This window comes from Durio zibethinus, chromosome 3, assembly GCF_047325235.1.
Source record: "Durio zibethinus cultivar Kanyao isolate XHJ-2024 chromosome 3, ASM4732523v1, whole genome shotgun sequence".
In the NCBI taxonomy this organism is placed as follows: Eukaryota; Viridiplantae; Streptophyta; class Magnoliopsida; order Malvales; family Malvaceae; genus Durio; species Durio zibethinus.
The window spans coordinates 10,338,885-10,352,695 of NC_143164.1; the positions used below are offsets into that span (position 1 = coordinate 10,338,885).

The 13,811-nt window shown below is 29.8% G+C and overlaps 1 protein-coding gene across 1 annotated transcript; it reads right to left on the minus strand.

Annotated features, from left to right (window-relative positions):
• Positions 1-7,010: 7,010 nt before the first annotated feature.
• Positions 7,011-9,121, minus strand: LOC111300104 (uncharacterized). Its single transcript, XM_089757932.1, has 4 exons — positions 8,795-9,121; positions 8,571-8,686; positions 7,916-8,314; positions 7,011-7,294 (listed from the first exon to the last, which is right to left on the minus strand). Exons 1-4 carry the CDS (start codon positions 8,928-8,930, stop codon positions 7,232-7,234), a joined length of 714 nt encoding a protein of 237 aa, XP_089614058.1. The 5' UTR covers positions 8,931-9,121; the 3' UTR covers positions 7,011-7,231.
• Positions 9,122-13,811: the final 4,690 nt, after the last annotated feature.

A 13,811-nucleotide genomic window follows, 5' to 3' on the forward strand; every position in this document is an offset into this window, starting at 1 on the left:
GTAGACCCAGTTAAGCTATCGTAAAATACATGCATGAGCAATTTCTCATTGTTAGCGTGCGTTGTCATTTTATGATAATACATCATGACATGTATAATAAGACACTTAGTATTGTCATACTTTTTAAACTTTGGTACTTTGAACTTTGGTGGTATCATCATGTTTGGCATCAAACAAAGCCTCACAGCATCCATGAATCCATAAAAACCAATACCTTCTATAGGCCATAATCTTTCTACAATCATGCTCATTGTTTGATCAGTCTTAGAGTCTTCTGAAGATGTAGTCATCTACAACTTCACTTTTTCTTTCATCTCGTCTAGATTGGAGATTTGGATTGGCTCTACTACCTTTTCAGTGAAGATAGGATTAGTGTAACTCTGAACATTTACTTGATTAGGTGTATAGGGCATTCATGGGTAGCTGTAACTTGGGAACATGGTTTGTTGTGGCTGAAAGCTTGGAGTAGCTTGGGTCTGATATGGATCAAAACCTGAAAGATATAGTGACTCAGTAACTTCATGCAAGATATCTTCTTCCACCATTTTTTTTTTGTTTATCTTATCTAAAGCTTCAAAGATCTTGTTTAATTTCTCTTCAATTACCTCATGAGCCTTTTTTAACATTTCAAAATAGTTTGCATTGTCTTGTTTCATCTTTCTAGCTCGAGCCTAGTTATTATACGAATGTTGAGCTATTCTTGCACTTTAGTACCATAATCTAAAGTTAGTGATCATGATATGATTTGTCATGAATGAATGTAATGTAATGCATGAAAAAGAAAGAAAAAAATATATGTTTGCCCTTTTAAGGATTTCAACAAAAGTGAACTCTCATTTATTCTATAGAAGTTTGTTTTACATCAAGTTTAATATTTTTCCTTTGTAAAAGCACCTAATTTGCTCATACTAATATTTAGCCTCCTCAATAAAGTTCAGCAGTCATTACACATGCTCTCTTACTGGTATGATCAAAGCTCTCAATGTATCAATCTCTTTCATCATTTTTCTTAGCTTAATTACTGCTTTGCTATCTAAGTTGCAAGATGCTCTATGTACCTTTATCTTTCTAACCCTTCTCTTTTGTTGAACCATACTTAATAAGATAATTTCCTATGCTTTTCTATGAGTGCCATAATATGATTTCTTTGCTCATTCAACTTCTACTTCAATGTCAGATATATTCTTTAACATTTCAATTTCATGTTGAGTTTCAGCATAATCATCTTTCATTAAGAGCATTCTCTTTTCAATCTTTCATTCTCACAAGTCAAATATGTATTGTTTATTTCTTTAGCCTACACTTGTATGCACAATCTCTTGTGTTCTTGTCGTAACTTCATCAGTTCTTTAAGGGTATCATCCCATTCTCTTATAACTTTCTGAGTCTTGCTTATGTTGCATTCTTTGAAAATCTTATAGCTTGAATTTCTAACATTTTTGCTTTGTCTTTTCACTATTTCTTTTCTTCCTAAAGCCTTAAAATTTCTTGTTTCAATTTCTCTTTCTCAATTTCACGTTCATTCCTTGTAAATTCTAACTTTAAGGGCATATTATCCAACTCTTAATTCACTGACTGGCAATGGTCTTTGAACATAGGTGCAATCTCTTTGCTTATCTTGGTTCTCCAAATCAAATATCCTTGAGTGATTTTATTAGTGAATGGTCCAGGGCTTACCCTCTTGGGCTTCTTACAAGCCTTGACTATGCCATCAACTTTTTGAAATGTTTTAGCTTCTTTATATAAGTAGTTAAATTGGTTAATTCTGTGTGTCATAGGAACAAATTGTTTAGCTCAATACTATTTTCTTACCATCAATGGTGTATAACCTGTTAAACCTCATAAACCTAAGAATGGTACCCCTATCTTATTTCCACATTGATACAACTTAGGTTCTCGGTTCATTCATGAAGCTAACTATTTCACTTGACAAACTGTGAGCTTCTATAATAGACATTTCCATTCTTTTCGGGTCTTTGCTTCTGGCCATTCACTCTTATAAAATTCTTTAACTGGATTTTGACTGTAAAAATAGAGTTTGGAGAAAGCACTCTTCTTATATTCGAAATGACTCTTCATCCATAAATACAATAGTGGTATGCAACTTAAAAAATAAGTATTATCATTTTGTCTATAAAAATTTATAGATATGATGGTTTCTACCAATATTACCGGTGAAAGATTGTATCCATTTTTAATCTGTTCAAGTAAATCCACCACTTCTATCTCGATATGACCTAAGAACTTGGGGAAAATGACCATCTCATATATTGTTAGAGCAAACACACTCATTCTTTGGTCATTATCAGAGCGTTTGACAATGAAATCTCAGATAAACTCTCATGGAATACCCTTATGCTCTTTCTTTTCTTGGATATGTGAATATATGAGCTTCTTTTCCATTCTTAAAATATAAGTTAGCTTTTTGTAATACCTTAATTTTGTTTCTTTACGTATACTCTATCTGGATACTAAAAATGTATACCCATCAGAATTGAATACTCCTCTCTTATTGGTACTAGATCAACTTTATTAAAGATGAAACAATGGTAAAAATGATCTTAAAACTATACCATCACCTTAATGAGTGAGTTATCAACCTTCATTAACAAGAGTTGTACAACATGCCTGAATTTTTGACAAAAAGCTTGCTACCTTGAAGGAACTTTGCTATTTCATATATCTAATAAGCCTTTCAAATCACTTTGTTTAAGGAGCAAACGAACTTTTTTTGGTAAAGTAGAGACATAATCAGGCAATAAACAATCGTCTTTTTCTCGCTACCTTTTTTTTTACTCTATCTTCACATTTATAGGCGAATCACATTTGAAAAGTATAGATAAGGTGCAAACTTGACATTTTGTGGGTTTCATAAAAACTTTTGTTGAAAATATTTTTTAGGGTAGAAACAATATGTAATATGCATGTATGTTTATGAATATGCACAAGAAGAAAAAAAATAAAAAGATAAGAAAATCGATTAGTCACTTCAATATAAAATAAAGAATCAACACTATAAAGTAAATAAAATAGTAGCATGACTCTAGATTTTGGATTAACTACAAAGGGTGGAGGGACATAGCTCTACCTATGGTTAAGCTCTTAAGGTTAACTATATGTGGTTTGGACTATTTCTAAAAGGTTCCCAAATTGTTTCTTACATCATTATCTATCACAGACTAGTAAGGCAATTCGATTTTTACTCAGTATAAGCTACAAGTAAAAAGGGTTCAATCTGAGTGAGAGTATTTTGCTAACCCGTGCTGAGACATAAAATCTCACGAAGGTGTAGGTACTTTACTTCCTTATAAATGATAAAACTCGGGTATAGAGCTTATGTTATGCACATGCACATGAATGACAGATATATGAAAATGAATAAATGAATAACTAAACAAAATATAAACAAGGAAAAATGAAAAGAAAGAAAGAAAAATCTTAAATTTATTGGGTTAGGCTTGGATAATAAAAAATTATTTACTAGTCTGACTCTCAATTTTTTTAGTGGAGTTGCTAAACTATCATAACTTATAGATCCATAAACCTACTACTAGACATGAATTAAAGGGAGTTGCCACCAATCTTTTTTGTTTATGTGTGATTTACCAGTTGATCAAATCTATCCCATTTAAAGAGAAATCCTAAAATTGACTTTGATATCTTTAAATAGTAGATTCTAATCTATAAAATCATATTTTAGGTTCAGGAATACGGTTATACGTAAAAAAAGTTATAGCACTCTTATAGTGCCCATTAAAAGATAGTGCCAATTTGATATCAAATTATCCAAGCCTTAAACATGTTTACAATTTACCAAAATATTTACTATTAAAAATTGATCTTAAGATTACTCCAATAGTTTGGTAGCAATTTAAGATAATTTTCTCACCTCAGAAGTATTTATGAAGAGTAGTGTCTCACCCTGAAGAGGTTCCATTGTCGAATTTATTAATATATTTTATTCTAGAAAAGAATTAGAACAATCCTCCAAAAGTTTGGTAAGATTTGCTTTGATGCAAGTCTCTCAATAGTTTAATGAGATTTTATTGTAAAAATATTTATAAAATTTTATTTTTGAGAAAATTCATTAAATTTTCCAATGGTTTGGTAAGATTTAATTTAAGATGCAATCCTCCAATAGTTTGGTAGAATAAAATTCAAAATACTTTGTTAACAATTTTTTTTTGGCAAAAATTGATTTATAAAATTCTCCAATAGTTTGGTGGAATCCATAAAATTTAAATCCATGAAATATCCTCCAATAATTGGTAAGATTCATAATTTATTTGAAAAGAGAAAATTTTATTTTTTATATATTTTTATACTATTTTCCAAAAATAAAATAACAAAAAGGAATATTTAATAAATAATAAATTGCTCAATTTAAAAAAAATCAGTAAAATAAAATAAATAATTAATAAATAAAAAATAAAAATGGCATAAATAAAAATCAAAAATTAAAAATAAAATAAAATAAAAACATGCGATCAGGTCGGGTTGATCCACGGGCCGTGCATGGATCTTATTCAAGTTCACGCAAATCCTAGGTCTTTAGAAACAACGTCATATTGGGGTCCTTTAAAAGTCAAGTTCCTCAATTTTTCTTTAGAAGCTCCCAGTCCTCTCTCTCTAGTTGAATTTTTCTCTGCCTTCTCTATAAAAAATCCCAAAAAAAGTCACCAAAAACTAGGCAACTTGTTGATTTCTAAAAAAAAATACCGAAATCCCATCAAAAAATTCAAACATTCAACCCAAACCTAGATTTTTCAAAAATTTAAACATAAACTAAGATTTTCAAACTTCAAATCCAAAACTTCAAAACAAAATCCAAAAATTCAAACCTTAAGAAATTTCTTCCAAAAATCCACTATCAGAAACCCTAAATCCATAAATATTTCCTTTTAAAAATTAACTCGTATTTTTTCCATAAATTCACTCATCCTTTCTCTAAAAATTAACTCATAAATTTCTCTACAATATTGTGTTCAATTTATAGCCAGTCTCCAGTAGAAATTTTAAGGTTCAAACAAAACAAATTCAGGCTTGAATCCTAGATTGGATTCTATCAAACATGATTTAGGCAAGGTTATGTAGGGCTAATTGATCTAATTTGGTTCTAAATTAAAGATCTTTGATTTTGCAAATTCATGGCTTGAGTCAATGCAGATTAAGAAAAGGAAAAAAACATAATAATAATAATAGTAGCATTATCAAATAATAATAATAATAATACACCAGTTGACCCCGAACACAAATAGATTATCTACACTATGTATGATATTATTACATAATATTTGGTATGATTTATAATATATTTGCATAATAATTTTTGCATAGTATATTTTTAATATTTATTGCATGATTGTTTGATATTTTGATAAAATTTTTGTATCACCATATTTTGTAAATAAATAAAAGGATTTGAATTGATTTATTGACATGATAAAAACTATATTTGATAATGCTTAAATCAAATAACACACAGTTAATTTGGTACTAATTTGGGCGTATAAGGGTGTTAATACCTTGCTAAAACATAACTAACTTTCAAACTCTTGTTCTTTTAATGTTGACCAAAAAGGATCTTTTTAGGGACCTTTAGTTTATACTTAGAACAATTTTAAAGATGATAGATTTACATAGGTGATCAATCATACTTAAATAAAAAAGATTGATGATAACTTTATAATTTTTTGTATTTAATGCATAGATTCTCCCAAGCTAAACGTTGTGACATATGGGCCTTTTTCTCGAGTGTGATTGACAATGATTAAAGCTCATTGTTTCGTCATTCTATTTATGTTGTTGCATATTGTCGCAATCTATCCTACCGATACCTCATAAATATTTTATAGTACAAAATTAAAAATATATTGATTTGATGCCTATATTTTCTTGATTGTCTCTTTCTTCCATTCTTTCTAGTATTTTTTATGTTATTAAAAAATGTTGAAGTAATTCATGGTCTATAATGAGCGTATTGTTTGATAAAAGGCCAACAATGAAAAAAGGATTTCTATATCCATGTAGCTAATGATTTCTTATTTCTGCTACATTTTACATCTAATTTGATAATTAGATGACTTATGCCAAGTTATTTGGTTGCTTCCTGTGTTTTCAAAATTAAATTATCCATAGAACTCCATTAATGATTGTGAAAATAGTCAACTAGCTCGATTAGTTAGAAACATTTTTATTTGTTTAGAAGGATTTTTGAAATTTTTTTATTGTTAATCTATCATGTTTATTTAATTGTTTGAATTTATGGTGTTATTTTGTTAGAATCTTTTGAGTAAAGGATCATAAACTTAATCATGTATTAAAAATTTAAGTTGCCGCAAAAAGAAAAAAAAAAAAAAAGATAGTTGTGAAATCTATTTATTTTCTTATTTTAAAAAATAAAAAAGTTTTAATAAATTACTAACTAATTTTAGATAATAAAAATAATTATTTAATTTAATAAATAAAAAATTTTTAAAATCGCAGCATCGTGCGAGCTCATTACTAGTATATGTCAAAAGATACAATTGTAGTCATCAATCATGTGTGATCTGTTACTTAAAGTATTATACTTTTAGTTTTAATACTAAAAAAAAAAAACATTGTTCAAGCATTGCCTCAAGAATATCCTCACCTTAGGGCATTACATATATTAGTGAAACGGAAATTAAGAAACCATATTTCATTACTTTTGCGATGTGAACCTTATAATAATATCTCAGCACTTTTTTCAGGCCATGTGTACAACAGATAAAATTGTCAGGTGTAAGAGATATATAAAAGAAAAGCTTTTAAAATTTTAAATTTAAACACACCTCACGAACATCTTTTCATTCCTATTCTAAACGCTTCCAAAAACCAAAATTTTTTTTTATAGATTTATATAGTAAAGAAAAGGCAAATGAAAAAGAAAAGGCAGAATTAGATGCAATGATCAGGCAGGGGATTCAAATTAAAATTTGTCTGAAGACGAAAAATGAGAAGAAGAAAAAAAGGTGGGGAGGGACAGGAAAAAAGTAAAAGTGGAAGAAATCGATTCCAAAGTAAGATATGGATGCATGGCTATTGTCAATATTCACCTTTCGCCACAAGACCTTTCTCTCTCTATATGTATATATATAATCATGCACCTTAAAGCTACTTTACCCTCTAATCACTCAACTTCATTTAGTTTCTACTCAAAAATATTTTTAATTTACAACCAATTTAGCCAAACATTCTCTTTCTATCTTTACAGAGCTAGGAAAGCCACAGAAAATAGAGCCACTGGAGCTGCAAGGAGGCCCGCCACTGCCTGCAACCACCCAACCAATCAAAACAACAACACCCCATCAATTTGGTGAATAGACATACATATATATATATATGTATAAATATCACTTTATTAAAAGTTAAAATTAAATGAACTTAGAATTATATTAAAAACATATACTATATTAATTTATAAATGATATATATCAACATTAATTTATTTTTTTTCTGGTTTTTTTGGGTCGGATATTCACTCAAAATATCCCCCATGGGGATGTACTAACAATTACTATTTTTATCAATAACTGAGTTTGAGCAGGCAAAAGGGTAACCCTCCAGTACTATGAAAACAAAGAAACAGTTTTTTAAAACTATGAATTGCCAAAAAATCCAACAAGTACCAACAGTTGTCAGATCAGTGATCATTGATCATAAACACTTCTAATTTGTCAGTCCAGTTAAAGACATGATGAATAGCATTATTAGTATTTTTCAAACTAATTTTGATTTAATCTAAAGGGTTATTGTTGCTTTTTAAGAGGTTCAGATTCATCTTTGAATCCTTCTTTCTCGTTTAAGTTTTTTTTTTTTTTTTTTTTTTCACTTGAAAAAAATAAAAAGGAAAAAGTCCTATTATTTTCAATGTAATAGAAAAAAATTGTACCTGTCCTCCATGATCAGAGGTGGGCAAAGGGCTAATAGTAGCAGAATCAACTTCACCAGTAGGCAATGGAACTGCAGGGTTACTGTTGATAAAAGGGATGCCACCACTTTTATCTGGCACTGGAGTTGGTACTGTTACTGGTGAGCTAGCACTTGGTGCTGGTGAAACCGCCTGGCGAGGCCGGAATGGCCATGGATATGCTGGGGAAGATGACACAACCGATCCACCGGAAGTTGGTGCTGGAGCGGCCGTTGGAGGTAATTCTGATGAAGGGCTGGTTGCATTTTCTGGAGGCAACGCAGAAAAGACTTCTATGGAGAGTTTTTGAGAGCCTTGGCATGTTTTGAGAGAGCCATTGTTGAAAGCGAAGTAGAAGAAACCAGGGCGAGAAGGGTGCCACTGCACATTATATAAAAGAGAGTTGATTGGGAAATTACTATACTTTTTCTTTTTCTTTCCCAGCGTTGAAGAACCGAAGAAAAGTTACACAGATGACAGAACTAAAAAGAAGTAGTTATAATGACTAATTATAAGCTATGAAATCTTTGACCAATTTGGAAAAAGCAATTGAAAAAGAATGCAAAAAAAAAAAAAAACATATATAAAAACACGTAGCTTAAGCCAATATTCAGGACAGAGATAGGGAGTGACATACCGCATAGGAGGTGGAGTTGGGTTTGGTGAGAAGTGTAGATTGGGTGAAATTGCAGAGATTGAAGGCATCTTTGTTCTGAAAAATATAGAGGTTGTAGTGATACTTGTGTTTGAAAACTGAGATATTAAAGACAAAAGCATTGGAATAATAATGTTAGTATAGAGAACAAAAAATTAGTAAAATCCGTAGTCAAAAATCAAAACCCAAAATTCAACTATACTTACTTAATGAGTCCCCCACATGAACACTGGGATTTTTCCACTCTGAAACACCATCCACCAGGATTGTTTCACAATGACAGGCTAAGAAGAATGGGAAAAGGAGAGAAATGAGGAAGATTAATATGGAGAAGATCTTCATGAACTCTTCAGTCTTGCCTTTTGAAGGGGAAATGCAAGAGATGAAGGATTTAGTTTAGAAGGGCTCTAGACCTTTGTCTTCTGGTATTTTGGGTGATTGTTGAGCAAGAAAAAAAATAGTTTTTTGAAAAATGTGTGGAGAGTGGATAGAGAGAGAGGGAGAGGAACAATGGCAGCTGTGTATTGCTTTTAAGAGTAAGGATTTTGAATGGATGACAGCCCCGGCTGCATCGAAGGTTGTGTGGGTTTTGGTTATTTTACACAGTGAAAGGTGGCAAGATTTTGTTTGCGGAAAAAAACTGACCTCTTTAACTTTAACAAAGGGGATAAAATTAAAAAAAAAAAAAGTAGAAATTGGCAGATTAATGGAATTTGGGATTCCTGTGGTAAAAATGATGGGGATTGTTATTCTAAAATTATTAGTTCGTTGATTATCTTTCTTCTGCTTTTCAAATAATTTTCTTTGTTTTTCGGTTTTGTCTTGTTAGGGGAGCTGGCTGGGGTATCCAATTTTGCTGTCTTCAATGTAATCTTTACCTTTGCTTTTAACCCTTTTTTATTTATCTTAATTGAGTATAACATAACCCCTTTAATCTTGCTTGTATTTCTTCTTTTTAATAAAAAAAATTGGCTTGTAAAATTTAAATAATTATCCATATATCAAAAAGAAATTCCTAGAGAAATTATATTAAAATGTTTAATATTTTAAATATATTTTAAAATTAAAATTAAATAAAAAAACAATTTTTTTAATTAAAAAAATTTTGGATTGATCCAAATTCAAATTTAAAAAATCTTATCTAAAATCTGAGTGAAATTAGGCTTACGTACCAAAAAAGTGACTTGATCCATATGAAGAGCTGAACAGGTTTTCTCCTCAAGTTTGAGACAAAGCATATTGTTCCTTGTTTAAGATTGTACTAGTATTGATTAATAATAGGGTTTAGATCATTTTCAATTCAAATTATTAAATATAAAATTAAATCAATTTAATTTTGATAATTCAATCATGTTAAATTTTAAAATTAAATCAATTTAATTTCAATCTTTATTTGTTAAAATTAAAACTAATTTAAATTCGAATATGAAATTTTAAGTTTACACTTTACCAACTCTAACAAGGAGTACTTGGCACTCGGATCTTTAGCATTCTACAAAAATGATGAGATTTACCCCTTTCATTCATGTTGAACAAAATTACGTCATCCCCCACTTGAAATCCCAATACTGGTGCGCTTTGTTTGGACATGTGTCTTCACTTTTGGAATTGAGAAAAGAAGAAAACTCAAGCACACATTAAAAACAAAAAAACAAAAACCGACAATTTCAACAGCCTTAGTACTAATTGTGACTTTCGAAGTGGGGGGCCAAACTTATGTTAAGAACAAAAGGACTAAAAATGCAGTGACAAAGACAAGGATTAAACGACTAGCCAACGGTCACAAAAGCACCTAAAGAGAACTACAACACAATGAAATCTTTGGCAGAAGATAATCAATAAAAACGTACGAGTTTACTACCAATTGCAGTAGCAGTAGCAATAACAATAGCAATAGCATGCTTCTCAAATAAACATATTCACTTTTACCAATTTAGTAGCAATAGTTTTTTTTTTTTTTTTTTTAAGTTACTATTTCTCATATGTTGTATATCTAAAACTAAACATATCGGTTACCTACATTAAAATAATATTCAACATAAATAATTTATAATTTAAATATATAATTAAAATATTTTAATCAGTATTCAAAACTAAACGCACTCTTGACATAAAGTTGAACCGATGATTTAACTTTTATAAAAACATATCTTTCATTATAATAGTTTATTTCAATAAAATTATGGTATAGTAATTTTCTTTGGCTAAAAGAATGGATCGATGATCTGTTTAATAATTTTATAAGGCTTTTTGATGTAGAAGATCTACAATATTATGGTAACAATAGAGTATACTTTACTTATATCACTACAAATCATGATATAGAAGAAGTCTTTTTTATTCTAAACCTAATTACTAGAGAAGGAGGAAAGAATTATCAAAAGAGATTAAAGTTTTTAGCCAAATATATTTTATAAAAGAAGATTTCTTACAAAGGAAAACTTCTTGGGAAAGTTATGACTTGTTTTTCCTAGGAGAAAGAGCTATAAATTTATACAAGAAAACAGCAAACAAATAGTAACTTAATAAGACCTTAATAATGACACGAAATCCATGACTAAACATAAAGCAACTGTCATGACTTAAAGCAATTTTAATAAAGTAGCTTTAATAAAGTAAAACTAAGATTCTTTTTGCTTTATCAAAATAGATTTAGAAAAGTAGACGTAACTCGAAAATAACTTAAAGTAGACATAAAGCTAACATAAAGTATACATAAAAATTAATGTTGACTTGATGTGCTATCATATTGTCTTGAAGTCCTTTGAAGGAATTTAACAATCATCGTCACATATAATTAAACATAATTGGACTGGAATAGAGAATTGTTCTTTCTACAACACCACGACTAAATTTTAGACGAGATCATTATGAAAAATCTTCAAGGTACTGGATGAATAAACAGTTGTCTACCAATTGAAAAAGTTCTTTTTCAAAATCTTCAGGATCTTTGTCACAGTGTTGAAACAACTGGCTATACATTCTATGTTCGAATCTTTCTTTGATTCTTGTAATGTTGTCTGAATTTTGCCAATAAAGATTTGTTAGAAGCTAGGCTAATTTTGCTAGTCTATAGAGGTCAAAGTTTACCAGTCTTTAAGATAGATCACTCCACCAATTATTGAAAGGGGGTTTAGGAGTCTGTTTGTCAAGGCGATTGTATAACTCTTCGATTTATTCTGGGGTGTACCTCCACCATGGTTCTTTTTTGAAAGGAAAAAGTTTATCAAGAATCTAGATCTAATTGATTTTATCGGGTCTTTTTAGTAAAAGTTTATATGCATGAGCATACAAGAATATAGATTTATACAAGAAGTACGGGTTACATATGTAGATGTCTGAATGGTTGTGAAAAATGATGAAGCCATCATAAATTTCATAGGATTTGTGAAACATAAAAATGACATAATAATGTTGTGGAATGTTTCTGGTGAAGTTTAACCATTTGTTTAGAGTGTTGCCAAGCATAACATTTTTTGTTCTAAATAGTCTGCGTTGGTAAGGACCACAGTAGCCCAATTAAGGTCAAAAGAATTAAACTTAACGGTAATGGTGTATAGTTGACATAGGTACTAGAGAAGAACAAAGGTTTTTTTTAAATAGTTGGCTGTGTGGGGTATTTAGAAAAGATGAAGAAAAAATATTTGGGATGTAATCCAATGGGATTTAAGGCCATGATCTATTTTTTTTTTTTATTAGTATAGCTTGTATTTTAAAAATGAGATCTTTTGCATGACTTTCAATGATCTTTTTGGCAATGATTTGTTAAATTTCAAAAGAAAAAATGTTTACTAGGAACACCAATATAAAAAGGTTGTATTTGAGGTGAAAGGTTTGTAATCTAACTTATAAAGGTAAGGGTATAAAAAATGGTTTTTTTTATTGAGTGAGGGACTTAGGAGGAAAAAGGTGAAGGATTCATGTCTAGATAACATGTTTGAGAGAACATTATCCTTGCCTTTTATATACATTATGGTGAATGAATGCTTTGAGAATCATTCAAAGAGTCTGAGTAGCTATGCATTTAGTATCTATTTTTTTTTAAATTAAGCATCTGGTCAAAAACTGACATATCTAGTTCCACGAAAAAGTGATATCCAATGAAGTGAAATTCAAATCTTTGGATTTTATACTTTACAATTAAAATTTCTTTTAATGTAGAGTGATAATAAAGTTTCGAATATTGGAATATACCACTTTTGAATATATCACATATCTGTCTGGTTTCATTTTTTTTCTTCTAAAAGGATTGTTGACCAAAATTTATCGCTTGCATCTATCTATAATATTCTTTTGCCATATGAAGGAATCTTTAAAGTGAGAAGTGATTGTGCTCTTATCTTCAGCATCTGTACTACTTTGTCTACTTTTGGGACCACATAAGTGATTTTCTCTTCAGCATCTATCTAACAAAATGAGTTATTTGTGCAAAAACTAAAAAAAATTTACTGATGCAGTTAACTAGGTTGAAGAATTATTGTACTTGCTATTTGGAAAAATTTTCATTAGGGAATTCTATAAGTATCTTAGCAATGTGAAGTTGAGCTATGTACTATCCATCTTTCAAATGCATGCCTAAAAAATCAATTTATGAAGCACCAATGATTATCTTTTCCTCTAAGAGTATTATCTCATACAGTTAAATAATTTGTTGAAACTTATCTAATAACTATGTATGAGATGTGACATCTAGAAAGAACAATAAGAAATTGTCAATGTATATTAGTGTATTATCAAGATTAGGGGTAAATATATTTGTCATTACTTTCTGGAATAGAAATGGAGTAACTTTTAATCCAAAAGGCATAACTGTCCAATAAAATGATGTTGAGGGATGCAAAATATCATTTTGTATCTATCTTGTGGATGTATACCTAATTGCCAAAATCTTGCTTTCAAATCAAACTTAAAGAAGACTTTTGTTTGTGATAGGTTTGCAAACAATGATTTTTTGTCTAGAAGATGAAACTTATCATCGATAAGAAAAACATTAAGTGGCTTGTAATTAATCACCAATCTTAATTTTTCACAAACTTATTCTGAACATTTGTTGACATAAAACGCTTCACACGCCCATGGAAAAGAAGTTGGTTTAATTAATCCTTGAGCCTGGAGTTGTGAACATTATTAGCTTGCTAACTTGAAATGATCTAGGTTCATGCTTGAGTGATTAGCTTTCATCATATTGGCATTTTCATCTTTTTTTAAGGAAAAGATAGTAAA